Source organism: Podarcis melisellensis (genome assembly GCF_964234715.1).
Source record: "Podarcis melisellensis genome assembly, chromosome: 4".
Classification (NCBI taxonomy): domain Eukaryota; kingdom Metazoa; phylum Chordata; class Lepidosauria; order Squamata; family Lacertidae; genus Podarcis; species Podarcis melisellensis.
The window spans coordinates 62,846,983-62,870,762 of NC_138531.1; the positions used below are offsets into that span (position 1 = coordinate 62,846,983).

The following is a 23,780-nucleotide window of genomic DNA, read 5'->3' on the forward strand; positions in this document are numbered from 1 at the left end:
TGGCACTGCATACAGTTCCCATGCAGAGGCATCTTTTCACACAAATAGTACCACCACATAAGCTTGGTGGAAACATATACTCCTGGATGCTTCTGTGAACTGGTGGAATGTGAAGGCAACATCATAGAATCAGAGACTTGTAGAGCGGGAAGGGACCCTGAGAGCCAACATCCTGCAATGCAAAAACATATGCAGGCTGGAACAATCAGTGGGCTTTACAATCCCCTTTTGAATATATAGACTTTTTTGATTCTTCAGGAATTTAGCACAAAATTAGGAGGCTGAGAGAATGCTACCTGGAATAAAATTATGCTCATCACACCTTGGGTCATTTTGAAAGCGCAACCCACACTGGCTCCCATTTTTATGCCAATTTCCCTGTCAGGACCTACAAAGTCTGTGGTCAGGGCATGTCTGACTTAGGATAAATTGATGTGCTGATTAAACATGGATATGATGTTTTTATGGTTGTGATGCTTGTCATTATATTGTGCATATAAGAATTTGTGCACCCTTTTAAGTGTGAAATATTTTTCCTCTTTTCGCTGCTTCTAAGCAATGATGCTTGGCAGATAAGCAAATGGTAGTTCTGTAACTGAAAGTATGCAAGAGCAGGCTGTTTGAAGCAATACATTTTGATCTCGAAATGCGCTATGCATAGTCCTTATCAATTAACACCTGTAACATTTCAATGGAAAATAATGATGCACATGGTGTAGAAGTGGTAAAGGAGCCTGTAAAAATACCCTGCCAGGAAGAGAGAAAGCCTGTTGCTTCCTTCTTTCAGTCCTCTTCCTCTGTAGCAGATGCCACACTTTTAAAAAATAATTTTCCTGCCACTGTGCACAGAACTCATAGCCAGACAGACCTTATATTTGACAGGTGTCAGACAAGAGTTAAGATTTTCCTTTGTCTATGTGTCTTATTCAGAAGCAGTACTTGGGCTGACTAATGGTTACTTGACATCAGATAGGTGGCTTTTCTCTTCTTTGTCTTTTTAAAGCTCAAGTTTTATTATTTGTGTCAAGTAATACAAAGTAACTCAGAAAGTCTTGTCTTCTTGGATTCTGCTTGATTTAAATGATTTGGAATATGTGTTTCAATCTAATCCCTTTGTGACTTTTAAAGAACCCTCTACCTTTCCTAGCTAATGCTCAGAAACAGATTCAGCACATATGTAGAAATGTAATCAACTTGATGAACAGAATATGAGATCTTACAAGAATAGTAGCTACAGGGGCAAATATATATGTACCGCAATATTTATTAACCTTCCCAGAGGCAACACACATTTCTAAACAAATTATGCCATATATATTATACTAGCAGTGAGTGTCCAACCCTGTCCAGGAATTTTTAGAAACCAAAGATATATTTTGATTTTAAATGGATAGTGCAATTTGTGTTTGGACCCGTCACACAAAAAATCAGGTGAAGTCATGCCAAAGTCACATTCAAACAGCAGTGAAGACTGCCATCCTCACCTCAGAAACCCTCATGCCAAGTTTGCCATCAAATGCATGCCAAAAAATAGGTGAAGTCATGTGAAATTGACATTTTGGTCTACCATCTTGATTCAAAAGGTTGCCTGGTGTCTAAATTGTAACAGCATCTGCCACCCCCACCTTGGGAGTGCTTGCGCTGAGCTTGGCAATAATATCTTGAGAGGCAGCCAAACCTATCCAAAAAAATTAAAAGGTGACAATTCAGTCCTGCACTTTAATTCCAAATGGTGGCTGAGTTTGGCAACGATATCTCAAGAGGCAGCTGAACTTATAGAGAACAAATGGACAAACAGACTGATAAACCACTCTCTAAAATACATAGTGAATGATGTTGTTGTATCAATAAAAGTAACTGGGGAAAATAATATGACAGGTAAAACAAAAATTTCACGTGTAGCATTACATGAGTGTAACAGCCACGACACTGTAGTGGGCGCTTTTCCTTATGGTGCCTCATCCAAAAGACATGTCAACGCAGACAAAAGGATGCATTACAAAAACTTTCTGGACTTTTTGGATCAGTACCACACTTTAGAATGCATTGTTCAGTGTGGATTGCAAAGTATTCAGCATACTAAAAAAATACTGGAAGCTGAACAATCCTCCAAGTGTGGAAATTCTGCTTTTTTTTTAGCAAGGCTCTCACCTCATGTGTTTAAGACTATCTCAGAGGGATGTGCTATTTTCACACAACATATCATTTATAAAAAATGCGCTCATCATACAAGGTATAGAAATCTTTCTGTCATTGATTCTGTTAATATAGAAGATATTCTACTTTAAGTATAGATAATATTTGCTCTTGTTAACTTCTATGGAATATGCAAACAAAATATAAGGTGAAATTTATCTGTTTTGAAATGGACACATTCACAATATCTTAGCTTACTTTTAAATATCTTGAGACAAGTAGAGTTGTGGACTTCAAGGATTTCAGCGTGAGAAAAGTAGCTTATCAGCTACTGTCTTCAAATGGAATGTCCATATGGCTTGGGTGTATGAATAATGTAATCTTGCAAAATCCCATATTTTGAAGAAACTGGAACTAGAGAACAATGTTCACATGTCTGTCTATTTGAATAGACACTTGAATAGATACTCAAAAAGTCAACAAACCTTTTCACAACACATTCCTTCTATGTTTATAGAGCATCATTAAAACCAAAGCATCGGAAGAACTTGGACCATTTTTCATGCTAAATTTTGTGCTTAAGTACAAATATATACTTTATGTGTGAAGGCCTTGCCATTGTGTAAATCCTAATTTCTCCATTTCAAAGCAAGGGAGGCCTCCTCTGATTTTTATACTATTTGCCTATATTTCTCCTGTATAAATTCTGCTATGGTAATCGGAAGAGTCAATTTCTCTATGCTCCATCTTTAGGAAAAGCAAACTATGTATGTACAGAAGAGACAGCCTTCACTTTGCTGGTTCACCTATTGTAGAATAAGCACTTGAGGGAGGCATGCTTATTTTTAGCACTAAGTTAAAACCTTTTGTTTTGTCAGGATATTTTAGATTATGGTATTTTTTGCTGGTTAAAACATATTGTTGGTTTGTTTTGTAATTTTAAATTTATCTGGATACTACCCAGAAATTCATTTTTGACATGGAGTGGTTTATACACTTTTAAAATTAAAGCAAAATATAGAAGTTGAATAAAATTATGTGCCCTTCAGAACTAACCACAATGTGTATGTTTGAATCCAGTAAAGTTCTACACAGGGTAGACCTAGTGAAATTTATGGCCCTATGTCAATCATGTCCATTAACTTCAGTGGGTCTATGATGAGTATGACTAACATTGGATACAACTCTTAAGAAGCTCCCTTTAGTGAGGTGATTTTTAAGGATCAAATAACTAACCCTGGAATAGATTATAAAGAAATGAATCTGCTGTGGGTAGAGATGTTATCAAATGTAGATGGTGTGGTGGAAGGAGAAATCAGACTGCACAAAGAGAGAGTGGTTAACATTTGACCTTCTCTTTTCTTCATAATACATGACTACTAGCAAAAAGGCCTATTGTCTTTGGCTATCAGCAGTTCCCTGTTTTGTGTGTTCTAGTCGCTGAAGTTCCTTCTCAAGGTAGTTCTGTGACCAACTCTGTAACATAAAATGAAAACTTGTAGAACAAATACAGTTGCAAGCAAGGCATAAATTTGTCTCAGTGTATCTGTGCCATGATTACACAGACATTCAGAAAGTGTTCCCCCTAGTATAATGTTAGGATTTTAGAGATTAACTAGGATGGTTTCTATGATACATTAGGTTGAGTCAGGTGAGAACCTATGATGACTGATAAGTATTTCCTGGGTTGCATGGCTGGCAACTTAGCATGTGCTCCTGCCCTCCCTCCTTGCAGGAAGCACTTCCTAGTCATCCATATGTGTGACACTGTGGACCATCTCCCAGACCAGTTACAGGTAAGCTACTCCAGTTTCTTTGTGGAGAAAGAAATTAATTGGATGCTGTGAGCCTTAGTACTCTTTGCCAAGGCGAGGCACTTGGTTTCCTTGCTCTAGCAGTGTGAAATATGAATGAGGCACATAAACTTAAGATCAGATATCTAAAATCTTAATGGCTATCCTGAAAGACTCCAGGAAGTCACTGCTAACTTCTGCTTGGAAAGGATGGGTAGTAATATCTGGAAAAGAAATTCAGATAAAGCCTTTTGATATTCATTTTCAAAACATAAGAGTCAGAATTGGGGTTTAAAGAATATGTAAGCTCTCTCTCTTCAAGAATTTGGATTATATTTCAGAGACTATAATCCACTTACCTGGAAGTATGCCTACTGGACACAATACAACTTGATTTGGAGTAAACACAACACAGGATTGTGCTCAGAGGCAGAGGTTCCAAAAGTTGGGAACAGAGTGAAACTTTAGTTCCTCCATGAGGTTTGAATGAATATGTGAATCAAAGGCTAATATGTAGGTCACATGCTCCCATTACAGTATTTATCAGGGTGAACATTTGCCATATTCATATAACTGTAGGAGATATTAGTAGACATAATATAAACAGAAGAAGCTTATTTCTTGATATAATTGACAGATGATTGACAGATTCCAGTAAACATTAAAACAAAAATACTTGCCAAGCATCTATACCCAAGACCATCAGGCAAAGGTTTGAGGTAAAATTGTGGGTAAAATTTGTTTGTATTGATGACATCAGATTCATATAATGCATACAAGCTGTACATTGGTTAGAACAAACAGACTAAAAAGCTACAAAGAATCATTTGTGTTAAAGACTCTGGCTCAATTACTTGGACTATCAACAAAGTATTAACAAATAGAACTTTCAGTTTATTTTTCTATATGTCTTTCTGCAACATAGCTGAGTAAATAGGAACAATGTAAAGAGCTTTTTGTTTTTGTTTTTACTCATTCTCCATAGCTGTCCTAATTACATGCAAAACAAAGACTATAATTGCTATTTGAGCTAAGATTTCTATCAAAGCTGACATGGATCAATTTAAGTACTGCAGTATGCAAATAAATGAAGCAGACTGGGATATATATGCCCAGAGATTTGACAAAATAAAATATGACAAGTTTTCTATATATTATTGTACTCAATTTTAATTTTAGATAGTTTTAACATCTGATTTTTTGTTGACTGCTACCATAATTTTTTTAAATCTTTCCAGCTGCCTACTGTGTGAAATTTCCTTTGAAGCTAGATAGCTTTGAAGAGACTACTTGTCCAATTGTAGTCAATGCTGACTTTACTAATTGTGCATCAGCAATATGGTGTATGTTCAATTACACATTCTGAAGTCCTACAAAAGTCACACCTGAGAATGAATATGACTCCATTGAGGGAATATACTTGGAAAACCTTCTCAGATTGGTGCCTTGTAACAAAAAGCCAATTATTTTGAAGGACAGTATAAATGTTAGTTTAGTATCCCTATTCACAAATACTACAATACATTTAAGGCTTGGAATTGGTAATGTAGCATTATACAGAGAGTTATAAAAATGCATCATTTCTGCTAAGGTGTAAACACATACTATAATAATATATTCAATTTCAAGTTGCAGTTAATAGATTTGCTGTCATGCAACTAGATTTTCATTTTCCGTTTGGGAATCCCTTTTTCCCTACAAAGCAGCAAAATTGGTGTCATAAAAAGTGTCATGGAAAGAAACAGGGAGAAGCATTAGAGCCCATTTATAAATTACACTTCACAGTAAAACTATCACTATAGTACCTAAGAACTTCTCTTCGAGTTGTCTGTAAAGTGATCAGATGGCTTAATGGGCTCTGTTCAGTAAAGAGCTTTCTTAAGACTCAACTGCTTTTCCTGCAATGTTTGCTCCAAAAATGGTGCAGAAAAAATACAGTGTGAAGGAAGAAAAATCTAAATGCAGCCTCTTAAGTACTAACATGTGATATATCATTGAAATGCATTTTTTTTCTTTCCCTTGAAATTATGGAAGACAAAAATATGGTTTTAAAAGTCTGTATCTTAGAACTAACAAAGACTATAAGGCAATGTCACCTGTGCACCATTTAACCCTAGAACTTAGAAACCATGAAAATATAATCAAAGATCTTTTAAGCATTCAACCTTTCAGAAGAGGGAAACAAAATGAGCACATTTGTCATATCCTTTTCCCATGGCTTGCATTTGGTATTATCATATCCTCCCTTCAAAATGCTATCATTGGCATCGAACAAGCAACAGCTATTCATGTAGTAAGGAGGTATTACTCAGCTGATTGTTAGAGATTGTGCCACTTTTATGTATCTTTTGTTTCTATGTCATGCCCTTCCTCCAAGGCAGCCTTTCCCAACCTGTGGGTCCCCAGATGTTGTTGAACTACAACTCCCACCAGTCCCATCAACCCTAGCTAGCAAGGCCAGGCATGATGGGAGTTGTAGTCCAACAACATCTGGGGACTCACAGGTTGAGAACCACTGCTCCAAGGAGAGCTCAGGGTGGTATACATGAAGTTGCAGTACTTTTGACTGACAGCAGTTGGCCCAAGGTGACAGTGATAGGTGTTCATAGGGGAGAAGCAAGAGGAACAGTTGCTTCCCCCAATGAGCCATAATCCCCAGATTTCCAGATTTCATTTTTTTAAAAAAAAATTCCTAGATGTTGTAGACAATGATGTGCCCCCCCCAAAAAAATCAGCGTTTTATTTTTCTGTTGAAAAGTTTATGATTCAGAAGTTTATTAGTTACAATGAACTGATTATGTCAATTCTAAATACAATATTGGGCAATATTTAGCTTTTTAGCTTTGTTTAATAATTACAAATACAATAAACATGCTAAATTAGATCATTTTCTAGGACAGCCATACAGAACCTTTGACCCATGAACCAAATTAGCAACAGTAAAAAGAAAGCCAGAAGTTATGCCAGACAGTCTGAGCCAAGGATCTATTAAAATCCTGTCCAAACACACGGCAGTTTCATGGGTCAAGGCAGCTATACTCAAGAAGCTGAAGTTTCAGAGCCGAAGTCTTTATACTCCAATAACTGGAAGTGATCGTGGCTGGGTAAAAAACACAGGAAAAGAGAGTAAGGGATCCACATGACACTTTTTCTGTTAAAGTTGGCCCCCTCCAAATACTTCTTTCTACCTTACCGACAAGGTTCCATTCTCAAGGCTACAATCATATACTGTACACCCTTATCTAGGAGCAAGCCCTGCTGAATTTAATGAGGCATGCGTAGAATGCGCAAGTGAAATTTGTCTGCAATAACAGATAACTTGGAGTCAGGTTAAAGATCTATACTTTTCTTTATTAAGTGCGGTACTGCTGTTGTACACCTGGAATGGGTTTCAGGAATTATTTTTGTGTTTTTGTTCCTAGTTTTTTATTTGAATGAATGTATTATTACTTTGTGTGTGTTTAGTAATTTGAGTAACAGTAATACTTAATAACAACAGTAAAGCAATTGAATGAGGCCCTCCATTTTCTATACTATATCTTCCTAGGAGAAGATAATATTTTGCCCTTTTTAAATCAGGCCTTCAAATAAAAATTTTATCCTCAAAAACTATGCATAAGAGAGTTCTCACATTCAAGTTTAATCTTTAGCATGTAAGAGTATTGGGATAAGGAACAAATTAGTGATTGTAGTCTAAAGTTGAAAACATAATAAACAATTAAAGTTAACTGCAGTTCTTTATAAAACCAATTCCATTCTGATGAGCTTTATAACATATACAACTATTCCGTTTTTGTTTCCAGTGTTGTAGTCTCATCGAGTTCCATGGAACAACAGAGTGAGACTTCAGTCCCCACTCACTCACTGAATTCATTAGAACTGACTTCTGAATAGATATAGTTAGGATTGCACTGTTAAAACATTAATTGGTCGTCCCCCCCTTCTCAAGTGAGATTAAATTATTTTCTGTTGCCTCTTTACATGGCTTGGGATCTGTTGCCTCTAGTGGCTTTACATTGTGGATTTTTAAAAAAAAAAAACAGAGCAAAATAAAATCCTGGAATTATATACGAGTTGAGATGCCTGTTACTTTTCATTTACTAGCAGCCCTGCTTATTGAAATACCTCCTGTTTCTGTTAGTAATGCCAGATGCTATTCTTCGCAGCTACTCGGTTCTCAGCAAAGCTTTCTTTGGGAATGGGCAAAGAAGACGACAGAATCTCATGACATGAGTAGGCAAGAAAAATCATGACAACACGTAGGAAACAGCTGTGGTAACTGAACAGCAACTATTAGCATGAAAATGTGTTAAATGTAACAAGCTTATTAGGAGCTAAAAACCATTAAACCAATTGCTTTTAGCTCCTAATAACTTTATCATTATTCTTTGTTTCTGAAATCTCCCACAATTTAATTCCAATGATGAAAAATAATTACAGCCTTTCAGTTCTGGAAAGGGTGCAAGACTCCTAAAGAAATATGTAAATGTATACTCAGAATGATATCTGAGTAGAGGTAGCTGCAAAAAGAAGAAGAAAAAGTAAGAAATAAGCAAAATGGAATGTTTTGGAACAGAGAGCTACAAAAATAAAGTTGTGGCTGAAGGGTTCTGAGCTGGTTTTATTGCACTTCTAGTTCTCAGTCTACAGCATCAAATAATTTATTGGAGGTACAAACAGAGTATTTGTTTATTGCAGAGGCTCCATGACTCTGATAGCTGTTTAACTGGTAACATTGCTTCAACATATAGTGATTGTATTGCAACATAATATATATGGTAGGAATATCAAAGTTTTCAGTTTTTTTTAAAAAAATGGTGAAATGTGGGGAGGCAGAATGATTCAGATTTGCATCTTCTACTAGCAGTCAAGATCAGCTTAGTGAGGGTGATTCAAACAGTTATTTGACCAAGCATTTTTGGCGTTCTCTTGATATGTAAAGTCTCTGTCTCCCCCTGCCCCACAAAAAAAGAAACTTCCTGTAAGCTTATCTGTTCCCTTTATGTTTTGTATGAGGTAGACAATTTTCTTTAGGTGATGCATAGCATCTTAGAAGTACTCCAGATTATAGATTGCTGGTTATTTCTTGATTGTGGCATCCAGGTCCCAGAAGAAGGTTGAGCCCCTGTGCCTTTTCCCCATGTATTAGCTTTTCTGCCACCTCCCATTCCCTTTTAGCTAGTGTGTTTTTGCATTCACAGAAAAGGGCAGCGCCACTCCATCAGTTGGCTAGGAGTCCTCTTTTGTCCCAGATGGCCCATCATTTTAAGGTTCTGTCCAGATTCCAGTCTGGATGCTAGAGTGTTTTCTTCCTCTATCTTACCTTTTCCTTTCTAAACTACAAATGTAACAAGTACTGCACGGAACTTCCAACAGTTTCTAGATCATCAAGGAAAGGAAGAAAATAATTTGGAAGCAGAAAACTGGCTAATACTTCTTGAAGGAGGAAGTCCTCCCATTTCCATCTTCCAACATCTTGTCCACCATTCAGGCCACAAGAAAGTGAGCCGGGGGGGGGGGGGGGGCAGGAAGAGAGAGAGAGACAGACAGAGGAGATGGATGAATGTTGTGTATATGTTTGTGAGGGAGGTAGGGAGAAAGAAATGAACTCAAGTGAACAAACACTGGTGGCTGGGGGAGGGGAAGTACTGTAAACCCAGTTTGTGGCAATTGTTTATGTGTGGGCCTACCTCAATTCTTTGGTTATGAGAGCCAGTGTGGTGTAGTGGTTAAGAGCGGTAGTCTCGTAATCTGGGGAACCGGGTTCGCGTCTCCGCTCCTCCACATGCAGCTGCTGGGTGACCTTGGGCCAGTCACACTTCTCTGAAGTCTCTCAGCCCCACTCACCTCACAGAGTGTTTGTTGTGAGGGAGGAAGGGAAAGGAGAATGTTAGCTGCTTTGAGACTCCTTAAAGGGAGTGAAAGGCGGGATATCAAATCCAAACTCTTATTATTATTCTTCATGAGAGCCTTTGTCTTTAGCTTTGTATTCATATTTAAATTATCCTTATTTAAATGTGCATCTGTACATATATAGTATGCAAATCACTTTATTCTTTCCTCTTTTGGGGGTTGCAAATCTTCTTTTTTGGCCTTGAGTAAGCAGACACCTATCATCAACAGAGATGCAAAGTAGCAAAGTATCTTCCTTGACTGTTGCTGCCCCAGACTTTGCAAGCTTCTGGCTACTTGTTTTTCTCTCATCTTGCTCTGTTCTGGCTTTCATTTTGCTTTTTAAACTTTGGACGCTGTTCCTGGCTGTACTGCTCCTCTGGTTCCTTGACTGCTGGCTAATTTCCAGATCTCCTAGCAGTTGACCACCTTGCCTGAACTCAGCATGTTACTGATTTATCCTTTTGATCTGACACTCAGCCCAGCTTGATCTTATTCCTGACTCAACTGGTGTGCTGTTTTTCTGCTATTCTTAGGTTTTTAGCATTTATCTTTGAGGATTAGTGAAGCTTTTTGTTAATGAATATTGATAAATGAATCATTCCTATGTAAGGAAAATACAGCCTTTAAAAATATGGGATTTAAACATGAAGAAGTAAGAGTGAGGAAATAATTCAATTTAAAGCATGTAGAGTGTTTTGGGGTGCAGCTGGTGATAAGAGGTTATTTGCCACTGTGTCATGGCTTCTTGCCTTATCTGAACTGTAGCCACCCCTCATTCAGAATAGCACAGGGATGTCTTTTAATTATTCTCACATTACAAAAGTCATTTGCAATGTAGTCAAGAAAAGTAGGGGGTAGGCATAGGTCAGATGAAAGACAGCAGTCCTGTTGTGAACGCAGAAGCTCATAAGTCCCATTTCTGGATCAAGGCCTTTGTTTCCTTCTTTATTCATAAACAGCTGTAGTAAGAAAACTGTGAGAAATTGTTTCTTCTTAAAACAGGGAAAACAAAGAATGGGAAAGGCTCAGCATATTTGAAGGATGATAAATATCTCTTCCTCCCCCAACCCCCCAAGACATGCAAATGTCAGCAGTATCAAGATAATACAGTACTCAAGTGGGTGCATCAGAATAGCTGTTACAAATTACTGAGATTAATTGAGAGCCATGTTAATGCTAATGAAATGCAGTTGGGGATGTAAGAGAGGAGTTGTACAGTTTGCACACTTTTGTTCTAAATACATTCTTTCATTAAATCCTTGGATTCTCGCTTCACCACCAATTAGATGATTCTGCCACTTTCAGCTGCTCCTGCAGTTCCCGCCTTTCCCCCCCTGCTGCCTGAGCTGTGCAGGTATGACAGTTGAGCAAATATGGTAGGGGATCAGAAATAAGCAAACAGCACACTACCAGATTCACAGGAACATCCATGTCATAAGTATATAGGAAGCTACCTTATTCAAGGTCAGATGAATGCCCAACTTCTTGAGTATTTTCTGCTCTCCAAGGTCTCAAGCAGATGTATTTGCCTTCGCCCCTTATTTAACTCTCTTAACTGGAGATACCAGGAATTGAACTAAAGTACTGAGCTTTGGCCCCTGCCCTCTGAAAGCAGCAGCACATACTGAATATATATTAGACATCTAAAGGTGTCTTATGCTGAGTCAATCGGTCCTGCTTAGAACACTACTACCCACTTTACATTCCTGAGCAGAGATCTGTCCCAGTCTTCTTACCAGACACCATTTTAATGGGAAATGCTAGGGATTGTACTTGGAATTGTATTTTGCCTCCCCTAGGGCTATTGGGGAGGGCTATTGCATTTGAGCTCTGCTTATGAACTTTACAAGTCATCTGGTTGGCCACTGTGGGAATGAGAGGCTGGGCTAAATGGACCATGGCCTGATCCATTCAGTCTTTTTAAATGAAATTGCCTCCCCCCCCCCCTTTCTGGCCAAACTGCAGGCTGCTTCTTTTGAGCCAGTGGGCCCACAGCCCACCCTTAGAATAGGCAAACCAGTTTCATGGCCACGACATCCTTTGGAGCAGGCTGTGAGATGGCCATCCAAATGGCTAAAGCAATCTGCTCCCTTAATAGGCACTTAGTTAGCATTTATGGTTAGTAGCAAAGCCATGTGAAAGAGAATCCTTGAAGAATAGGAAAGAATGCCCTGGCCTATAGCAATCTTATCCACCTTTCCTCAGCCTCTGCACTTGGATAAAATTGTCCCCTATACTGTATATTTAGTGCTTTTTCCTTGAGCTAATTTATAATGGCAACCCTACTTAACCCATTCTTGCATGGCATGCATTCCCTAGGGTGAAATAGGATTTAAACTTTTATAGGGGATTTAAAACTTAGTTTAAAGGATTTACAACTACGTTATTTCTCAAATGGAAAGTGTGTGTGTGTGTGTGTGAGAGAGAGAGAGAGAGAGAGAGAGAGAGAGAGAGAGAGAGAGAGAGAGATATTTACAATGTCATGCTATTGCAATGACATTTGTATTGCTGGATGTTCACCCATTTTTTGCCTCAAGGGTCTCTTGAAATTTGTCACCTTTATAGTTTCCTTTTTATGCACCCCAATCCTGGTTACATTATTTATAAGCTATCAGCATCATTTAAATTTTGCAACCACATATACTGTAGCGACAAAAGTATGCACAGTTCAGTTTTTAAAGTATTGTTTTGGTCCTGATGCCAGGTTCCATTTGACCTTAGCATGCAAATTTATCAAAGCATCTATTTTTAAAGTACTGACATAAAGTTTATATTAATTATATTATATTATATTATATTATATTATATTATATTATATTATATTATATTATATTATATTATATTATATTCAGCAACTTATGGCAGTTTAGAACAGCAGCTGCATTGTTATTGTATGTATGCTTACTCAGAAGTAAGTCTAGCTACGTTCAAAAAGGGTTACTTCCATTTAAGAGTGGATAGGTCTGCAGCCTTACCCATCTGTTCTAGAAGCAGCAACACAAGTGCAAACGTAAGATGATCCTGATTAGTTGACATCAATTTGTATTGAGAGACAATGGAAAAGTGCAGCATCTTTGGTAAAGTCAAACCATTGGAGAGTTACAGCGCCTGCTGTGGCTGTAAAAACCAATATGGGAGCGGTTTTGTTGTTACAGATGCACTATTGAGTTTTAGGGAATGTGGATTTATTCAAGGCCTGTTTATATATATGGACTGGGAAATGTGCACAATTTCCTCTTCCTGGAAGGATTGTGTGCACATGCTTCTCCATGAGGCCTGGTGAATGTGCACAATGGCTGCTTGTTAAGCACATTAACTTCTCAACTTACATTCTCCTTATTATAAACACACCATTTTAAAATAGTAATAATATTGAAACCCAGATTGTTACTGCAAATCAGAATAGTTCTACATATTCCTATATTTGTGAAGATGGTGTTCAGCTTTATGCTTGACAACATAGTGTGCAGCATCTATAACTACATTTACTCTATGAGTCACAGAAGAGAAATCCGCTTGTCTTTCTTTCGAAGATAGTAAGTGGAGATAGGAGAGGAAACAGAAAGCTTTCTGCTTCCCTTTTCCTTCTATTCTCCCAAAGGCAGACAATAAAATCTCTTGGAAGGCTTTATAATGATGGTTTTATAATGATATCTTGCCTTCCCTTTTAAACTGCAGTGGTAAAATACAGCTTTAGATCTTTTTCTCTCTCTTTTAATTTCGTGTTCTTTCCTCCGGGAATCCTGAAGGCATGGTCTTATTTTATTTAAGCATGTATTTAACTGTTGTTGTTTTTTTTCATGCTGTCTCATTTTATTATCACTATTATTATCGTTATCCAACAAGCTGCTCTTTCAACAAAAGACCCCTCAATACCATGAAACAAACGGCTGTTGAGATCAACCTTAGTTTCAAAAGGGTTTGCCATTCAACTCGTTGAAGATGGGGGAGAGGTACTATTCAGAGAATGTATTGAAAGCACAGTGAGCACACAGAACAAGCTGCATGATTTGTTGGATTCTGACCATTATTAGCATGTTCAATTCCAATCATGTCTGATATCGGTGGTTTGGGGTCAAGAGGTAGTTGCAGTGCTTACAACCAATTTATGCTTTGATCTTGTCCCACTCTATTCTTTACTTCATCCCAAATTCTGTTTTAACACCACCCACTCATTCTCTGCTGCTCAACCTCCTGCCTCCCGAACAAAGAGGGATCATGCTTACAGGTCACTAGGTATCTGTCCTGTCTTCTCAGCATTCCCTTTCCACCATTATTTGCCTTGTACATGGCTTGCATGCAGGAGATGCTCTGGTGTAGCTGCAATATCCTGAATTGCCACAATCTGCTTCATTGCAGTGGTGCCACGCTCCCTGCACCTTTGCAGGTATAGAAACAGAGAGATTAAAATATTACAAAAAAATGCTTAACAATACTTTAAGATAATCTGATTTTCCAATATCCAACATTGCTTACAACACATGTAATATAATACATACAGTATTCAATAACTTAGCCTATCTTTTTCCAAAAGTATTTGATTCTTAAAAGCTTGTGAGAAACATGAGTAGATCAACTGAGTGATGCATGCCTTATGCATTTGTGAGGAACAAGAGGGAGAGAAATTATAAATCTAAGAATGCCTTAGTTTTAAAAGAACACCTCTTTTCAGCAAGCTGCCTCATTCTACCCCTTAAAGAGATATTAGCTCTGCCAGCATTTTAACATAAACAACATGAACTGTTTGATCACAAATGTTTTCTGCTAGATTACATGTGCAAAACTGGCTTCCAAGCTCATCTGTTTGCTGCATAAGAGATTCTCTTTAACTTCTAGCTTTGGTATCAGATGTAAGTCAGAGGACTGAATAGTCGGACTCAGCACATAGTTAATAAAGTTAAATAACAAACATTTATTTTTACCGGGGAAATACTGTTTTTGCAACTAGAAACACTATGTTGTATTTGGAATGCATTTATTACTATGTCAAATCTATGTTTATTTTTCAACAAATATTTCATCTTCTGTCTCTGTTGTTGTGTATAATACAAGTGAAAGTAATTGCATAATATTTTTTTGAATCAAAAATATATTATTTAAACACGGATTATCTCAGTCAGGTGATATTAAATATACCTTTCCCACATAGCTTCTATTTTTAGAAATAGTCACTAGGGTCAGTATTCGGATATATTATCAATAAACTAAAGGTGCTGACTCTGTAAATTGCAAGTTTTAAGCATGTTAGATTATTGCATAATATCATATGATATGGAAGTACTGCTCAGTGTGAGAGATTATTTATTTATGAATTCTGATCTATTTCTCAACCCAAAACAGCCCACAAAGCTTACTATGGGCACATAAAAAAAAAATCACGAAAACATTAGAACTCTACCATTAAAATAGCAGGAAGGAATTATGAACATGCAAAAAAGAGAGGTGTTAAATTTTTGGAAGGGCTAACGGAAAATTGCTGCCTTTATGTCCATATTTCTTTCTTAAGACTGTGATCCTAAACACCCTTATGTATGAATAAGTATCGCTGAACCAAACAGTGATCAGTTCTGAATAGGCATGTTATGTTTGTGCTATAAATATCTGTAAGAAATGCCAGAAGGGAATTCCTATGTCAAAGTGTCAAACTTTGGAGAGTACTGGCAGGTGAAAGCAGTTAGAGACTTGCGTGGTCAAAGGTTAGAAGATGTACACCAAAGGGATGGTCCTTGAAGACACTTCATTAATACACAAAAGCTGGTGGTAGTAAGTGGCTGGCTTTCCCTTGGTATTTTACAATGTGTTTAGTACTATGTGTCCAGTTCTTTCTTCCTCAGGGATCTACCATATTTACTCGAATCTAATGCTCACCTTTTGGGCCAAATTACGTTGCGAAAATTAAGGTGCACAGTAGATTCGATGGTACATTTGCACTTGCCAGCCAAATCCTTTTTTTGTTTTTTGTTCAAGGTTCTGAAAACTGAGGTGCACATTAGATTTGATGGCACATTAAACTCAAATAAATATGGTAATAAGCCAATCCACAGGTTTACAGTGAGAACTGGTTAGACTAAAACTGGGTGGTTGGGGGCAGGTGTATAAAGGTCCCATGCTAATGTATAGCTGGAGGTGCCACTGTTTTTTTCCTTGCTAAAATGTAAGCTTTCTTCAATTTTTTTTTGTATGGTAACCTGCCCCACTAAAACATATATGCTATTGCTAGAGTTTCATACATAGAAAAACCAGAATCAGAATGTATGTATACAGATTTGTGGGTTAACATTTGGGTTTCTGCTTGCTGCGTTAAATGTAACGGTAGCATTACAATATTGTATATTATTGCTAGACTTTCTGTTATTTATTAGGAAATATATATATTATATTAATATTTTCTTTTACCCTGAGGTTTTGGACAGAGTGGCATAAAATAGAAACGCTATAATTTTTCATAATTTATAGGCTACCACATAATTTATAACTACGTGTGAAAAATATTTTCTCGTAGTCCTCTCAGATTCCTCTTTACAGACTTTTTGCATCTCCATAGTTCCCATTACAGAATACCTTTATTGTTACCCAGCCTTTATAGATTAATTCTCTTCCACAATTCTACCTGTCTGTCCCAGTTCCTCTGATTTTATTGCACATCCATTGCTATACCCACGTATTTTTTATTTTCCTTAATGACTGTTATAAGAACCTGGTACTAACCTTTTCTGGAGTTTTGCTTTATCTGTGCCTTTTAGCAGCCTATGATGATCTTCCTACACACTCCACTAATGAATTAGAGCCTTGAAGTGTTGCCTTGTAAAGGCTTATTGTTTTCAGCCTAAAGTAATGCAACTGTTATGTGCGCCTATATAACTTTGTTCCCATCATGCTGGCATGACGGGTTTAGGTACTGTTCCATACTGGTGGAATACCACATTTTATGCATGATATTGTGGCATGCATGCTTAATATGAGACTAGTTGCTATTAAGATTTCAATTAGTCCCAAAGTTCGTAGATATGATCATTGTTATTATTTCTTCCTTATTCATCGCCTTACACCAAAACATTAAGGTGGCAATAAAAGCAACCTTTACACTTCTATAACAATCAGTTAAATAAATTAAAAAAAAATCCATACCACAAACAGCTGAATCAATTAAAAGCAATAACCACAGTGCCATAAACACAATCACCATTAAAATTAATCTAACAAGATACCAACAGCAATAGCAATAAAAATGCTAAAGAACATTCAAAAGCTTGGTACTGAGAAGGAGGCAATGGGGTTGCCATTGCTGAGTCTGCGTGTTCCATAGGAGGGGAGCCCCCACTAAAAAAAGCTTTTGCCAGAGGAGGCACTTGGATGTGGGTCTATGAAAATATACTGTAGGCTTAATTCTGAAAGAATAGCCTGTAACTCATATAACGGACAGGAACAAATCAAGTAAATGTCACTAGGCAGAATTTATCAATAGGAAAGTATCCTGAGATAAAGTTTAAAAGAGACAACATTTTGTAGGAAAAATTAATCGTGAATATTTCTATAGTTCTAAGGCATTTGCAAAGCCAATTATAAATAATTGACCTTACCACCAACCAATATTTTATCTAATTTAAAGATAATATTTAATTGTGAATGGTGTTGTTCAGCTCTGTCTGTATTACTTACTTAATTATTTTTATGGTTCTAAAGTTTGCTGCATGAGAAACCCATGTTGGGTTGGTTTGATAATGATGCACATTTATTTTAAAATGAATTTGAAAATAATGGTTTCATCTATTTGTTTTTAATAGGCCAGATCCAGTATTATGGACAAAGGATGGTGGAGATTTACCAGATCCAGAAAGGATGGTTGTCAATGGTAGGGAGCTAAACATTAATTCCCTAAATAGAACGGACAATGGTACATATCGATGTGAAGCAGCAAACTCTATTGGCCTAAACAGCGCAGAGTATGTTCTGATTATACATGGTGAGTACTTCCTTCTCTGTCATTTAAATGATGGCGTGCATTGACATGTGCTTTGATTAATTTGTTTGGTTTGATTTAGCATTAATTTTACCCTGCCTTTCTCCCCCAAAACAAAGTTGGCTGGCTAATCGTGGCTTACCTTGATGAACGGCAGCTCAGGTTGCTTCTGCTTTGCTTCTCCCCTGGAGTAAGTGGGGGAAACAAATCATGAAGCTGCAATTAAGCATGGCTTGCTTGAATATCTAACCCCCTAGAAGCCGGGTTTGTTTTCCCCTAAGCAAGCTCTAAACTATGAGTTTTTGTGGTCTACAAATCCTGATGTTTTGGAGCAGCAAATTAGGACCCTGGTTTCAGAAGTCATACGTTGTGGTTTCCTGATCCGTTTCTCCTGTCCCTATGAAGGGAAGAACAAAGCAGAAGTCATTAGGATGCATGTGTCAACATGTTGCTTGTTCATGGTAAACCACAATAGACCAGCGACCCTGGCTCATCACAAAAATGTTAACTCAGCCAGTATTTCATTAAGTGTCAGGCAGCTGGCAGAGGCAAATATCCAGAAATATGTGCTTGATGGAAGTTACTTTCTAGTGAATGAGTGACAGGGAATATTTCTAATTTGTAAGTTCTGAAAATGTAGCAGTTGTTTTTTGACAATAGGTTGAAAGTATTTTCCATGTTATTGCACTCCTACCATGAAAGAAATTGAAAGGAATATTTCAGATGGGAAATGCCAAATATGACAAAAATGTATTTTATAGATTGGTCAATGCTGGCTGCAAATTGTGCTTTAGACTTCCTCTAATCGAAGGGATCACTGTGACTATACTTGCTAAGGCAGATGGGTGAGCTTTGCCAAGACAGCAGCCCTCTTAAAATTATTGTGGTGATTCAGAGCTGAAAATCTATAATTCTCATTAGATAGGGGCTTTACCCTAAATCTCATGAACTTTCAGGTATGAGGTGGAATCCAGAAACACGTGACCCCCCCTCCATTTAGAAAGCATCAGTGTAGGAGATAAGAGGCAATGCTTTCACACAACTGGGAATCATAAATGCTGAAATGTAAATTCCTGAAATTCAGTTACCATGCCTCCAATTAGGAAAGTGTTAGCCATATAGTAGACCCATTGAAACAGCTTCCTAATTTTCTTGATCTGGAATTATGCAGACACACACACACACACACACACAAATAATTGTTGCATTTAAAAAGAAGGTGGCTCCATGTAAAAACCAAACAGTTCTGAAATATTAAGTTAATTTAATAATGCTTGTATTTTATTTGGAGATTTTGTTTTGGTGATTCAAGGTCGCTAGCAGCAGAGTTTACTAGGCATCCATCTTACTATTATGCAGTTTGCTCACATTTACAATAAGTACTTCTCTAAACAACTTTTTAATTAGCCATTTTTTGCTCTGTTGTTGAACTGTACTTTATCAAAATCACCCCATGGATTAATGCTGCTCATGCTGCTAGATAAGTGCTTTGAAATTTATCATTAGTTTACGTAGGATTAGTGCCACAGGCTCATTAAAATTTCAGTAACTTATTACTCAGGTTTAAATTTTAAAAACTTCAATAAATAAAACACAAATATTAGTTCACCTCCACCCCACCCCCATTACCAACTCTGAATACTTTGGAAGCAGTCTGTTATCATATTTTGTCTTTATGTGGGTGAGATGTTAATCTGTGTCCTTTAGAACATTTTTTAACTGTAAATTTTCTATAATTACTTCCAATTAAAAAGAAAGATGCACAAAGTGGTACACAACATTAAGCCCCCACAAATACACTGAATAATTAAAATGGTCTTTTAAAAAACCCCATAAAACAGCAACAATCAGCATAGGAGTTAGAAAAATACAAGATATATTTGCCAGTTCCCTGCATTTCACCAAAAAATGAAGGCCATGAAAGGGCTTGGGAGGTGAATAGATGAGACAATGCAAACAGGATCAGGCATGATACACAATAGCTGGGGCGACCAGTATCAAGGAGCAAATTAAACCTCCCTTTAACTTTCTTCTATATAAGTTATAGGTGAGCAACCTGCAACCCAGGATCTACATGTGGCTCTGATCTAATTTTATAGGTCCACCAGCTGCTATTATTCCATCCCATTAGAATTTCTTCCTCCCTGTTCATTTCTTCCTTATTTTTCTGACTTTTTGTTTTTAATTAATCCTCTGTATACTTAATTTGAGAGAAAATCATTCAAATCCTGTGGGGAATTTTACACTGAGATAACAATGGTGAAAAAGCAGAAGAATTGTTTATTCCAGGCCCCATCCACCACTGATATGCAGCCCCTGACATCCCAGAGAGATAGTGACTATATATAAAACATCTTCAGAAGGAAATTAAGCCAGTGCCCTTGGGGATGCTTTTGTATTGAGTCCAAGACATGACCTGTACCAGCCACATAGGATGTCCAACACATATTGACAGGGATTCCATGTGATGATGCAACAGCCCAGTTCATATGACTTGCTAGACCCCAGTTCGGTCTGACAAGTTGCAGTAAAGCTTGGAGTCGCATTTTCCTCTCTTATTCCAATGCAGCCACAAGAAGATACTTTTTTTTGTTTGACCGCAGTTTTTCATGTCCAAACCAACAAACTATGGTTGAAGTAAACTATGTTTTTTTCAAAACAAAACAAACAAGCCAATTTGAAAATGTAGTGGAAGGGACTGGGATGTGTACAAAGCTGGCATTTGGGGTGGCTTGTTTGCATAAGCTATAGTTTACTTCAGGGATAGCGAAGCTGGTTCCTTCCAGGAGCTGTTGGACTCAACTCCCATTAGCCTCAATCAGTATAGCTAATGGTCAAGGATGATCTTAATTATAGTCCAACAACATGTGGAGGACATCAAATTGGCTACTCCAGGTTTACAATGATGTTTGAATGCAGTCTATGAGAACAGAGCATAGATACAATATGTATTACACCCCATGTTTCTTTGAAGCATACAAGCCTTAACCTGCCTGCAGTCCCCAACCATTCTTCTTAATTAAAACAATAAAAAGCAATGAGGCAACTTGTGAATAAGCATTTGATGATAAAGCTGTTGGCATTTTCAGAAATCACACATTTTGCTAACTGAAACTACTTTGAGACGTAGTTTTTCATTTAGTAGTTGCTTTAGAAATATAGATGTCTGAATGCACACGAGCTCCCCCATATTTGGTCACTGCTCAGTTGCTTGCACCCTGTTCATCTGATTATCCAGCTCAAAGAGAGTCAGGCATATTAATCGTTATCAGGATTCTGTTGTTAAGTTTGATTACTTAGTAGTCTGTGCCTGCACATCTTTCATATTATCTAGCTGAAAGTTGGCCTTGCTGACATTTTTATTATTGTAAAAATGGATACTGGAGTTTCTTCCTAATTAAATTTCTGCAAATATAGATTTGGAACTACAGAGGGTAATTGCAGAAGTATATATTTGAGTTTATTAGCACTGTAAGCCTTCTAAAATAAGATAATGTCAAATGTTCCAAGTTTTAAAAGTTTCAGTGTTTAGTAGTGTTTGATATCAAACGCTTCTTCAGTATAGTTTGATTATAATGATAATCTTAGACAATTTCCTGTTCTTATTTTTTCAGCATTGAGATTAGATGCATAGCTTTATTGGGTGCACCTTGCGGGACAGAACTCTTCCCCCCTTTTTTCTTACTTTGCAGTTTGAAAATTGAAGAAAGGGTTATGCCATTTAATAGAGGGCATATATTTCCTTATCTTCATTTTGCACAAAAATTGTCTCTAGCATTTAATATATTCTTCCAGTGCAGAGTTAATAACTGCCATGGTTGGGTAAGGGAATTTATGATGGTCTTTTCCCTTTTGTGAGTTCAATTTAAGAGGACCAAGCACAACAGAATGAAACTATTTTTGAAAGAAATTGCCAAGAACCTCTATTGGGGTTAAGCAGAATTGGTGCTATACATCTTATCATTTTCCAGTTGGTCATGTGACATTGCATTTGGGAAGCAGAGTTTGCACAGATTATCAGTTGTGCCTGACTAATCTTATAAAGTGTGAATGGGTGGGAGAGAGTTTAACCTAAGTGGTGAAAGTAGTAGGGAAATTGATCAGAGTTTGATAAGCACTATTTCCTTGGCTCATAATTTTGCTTGAGAATTGGGAAGTGGAGCTACAAAGTTTCTGCTTAATTTCTCTGAGTAAAGATGGTGCCAAGAGTAAAAGGAGGGAATACTGTGGGAGGATTCTCTAAACATGAAAATCTATCAATAAATATGTTTACTGAATTTAGGTCCATTATACGGTCTTCTTCTTACCGACCCTTCTTCACAGAAACTATATAGGGTAGTTTCAGCTGTAGACTTTTAGCAAGTGTCAGCCCTCTGGCTAAACCGTTTCCTCCATTATTTGTTCAACTTCGAGTGCTTCAGTTTGAGTATTCCAGTTAACTGTACTGGCTGTAGGTAATAAAACTGAGAAATACTATGGCACTGTATCCTCAGCAAAAATAAACTTTAAACAATTTAGAACTTATTTTGAACTAATAATAATTGAGCATTATTAGGACCCAAATTATAATATCTGAATAACTTAAAATGTGAACAGTTATATATCCTTTGTCAAAGACAAGCAGCTGGAACATCCAAAGGAAAGCCTATCCCTCTCTGTATTGGCTCTGTTGCTTATCTAAATGTGGTTGTCATAATCAGTTGATTGTCATAAGTTTCATTGGTCTTATGTGCTGGTATTTTCTGAGGTAGAGTGGAAGAAGTAAAACCCTTTAGAACTGAAGAGGAAATTGTATTTATTCGTCATACACGTGTGTGAAATTAATGTAGTTTCTGCAACTTTTCCCCAGTGTGAATCTCAGAATATGGAACAAGAGCCCTCTGTTGTTGAACAGGATCTGTCCTACATTTTGTTCTTTAATTTGTGCTTTAATGTTTGCACACAATTTCCACAAAATGATCTTACTTATTTTCAATCACAGCAGTTTTTCTTCCTCCCAGCTTTCATTATCGAGTACTTTAGAGTCACCTATCCGTCTTTTATTCCCTTTCCTGTGAACAGTTCTCTCAGTGGGACCCTATCTGCTAATTCCCTCAATTTCCAAAGTTATCTTCAAAACTCAGGAGAGATTTAGACAGCTTTAGTGCAAGCAGAGGCTTGACTTAAATGAAAATGTGTAGTTTATCATAATTAGAGATTAAGAGTAAGCATAGTGTTTATTCATATTAATTATACAAACAACATGAACACTGTGATTCTTTAATTGGGACAGTCTAAAAATAAAGTTATAGGGAAATCACTTTCTCCCACAGTATCTGACTATGGAATATTTCTGTCTTATATTCTCTTATAGTAGCTCAAATCAATACATCTATCAGCAGATGAATAGGAAACTAAATCTTTTATCATGCAGCCAATACAGCTCTATTCAGCCTAACTGAATTCAATAGTGTTTTCTCCCAGGTACGTAGGTATAGTACTGGAAAAAAACCTCAACAACTTTTATGTCTGGATTTTCACCCTTTGAAACATGTCAACCCTAGTTCTACCAATTCTTGGCTATTGAAGCAAGGGAGTCCTGCCCTGGAACCTACCCAATGGATGAAGGGACTTTGCATCCCAGACCACCCATATCTCACAGCTGCCCCCCCCCCGAGCCTAATTCTGTCAACAACCAGTGAAACAACCACAGGTGTAGCCGACACCTCTGTAGTAGATGTGCCCCTCCATCAGTGAGGCTCTTCTCTGCCAACATATACATCACCTCAATCTTAATGCCTCACCAAGCCAGTGAATTGGGGAGTTAGGGTTCCTTTATTAGTAAATATCTGCTTATATGAAGACAAACTTGATCTTGTGTGAATTTTAGTTAACAGATGGTTCCCTTTATCAATTTTTTTAAGTGTATGTAAGACTGAAATCTTACATACACTGGTATGTGGCAGGTCTTGATGGAGTGGCACAGCCACTCCACAGCACTCATGCCACTCAGGACA

The 23,780-nt window shown here is 37.3% G+C and overlaps 1 protein-coding gene across 4 annotated transcripts in view; it reads left to right on the forward strand.

Moving 5' to 3' along the window:
- CADM2 (cell adhesion molecule 2) overlaps window positions 1-23,780 on the forward strand; it is a 366,183-nt gene that overhangs the window by 293,009 nt on the left and 49,394 nt on the right. For all 4 annotated transcript variants that reach the window (XM_081907886.1, XM_081907888.1, XM_081907889.1 and 1 more), the window contains one exon: window positions 17,609-17,787. In XM_081907886.1, the coding sequence (XP_081764012.1) occupies window positions 17,609-17,787 (179 nt within the window). The remainder of the gene's footprint in view (window positions 1-17,608; window positions 17,788-23,780) is intronic.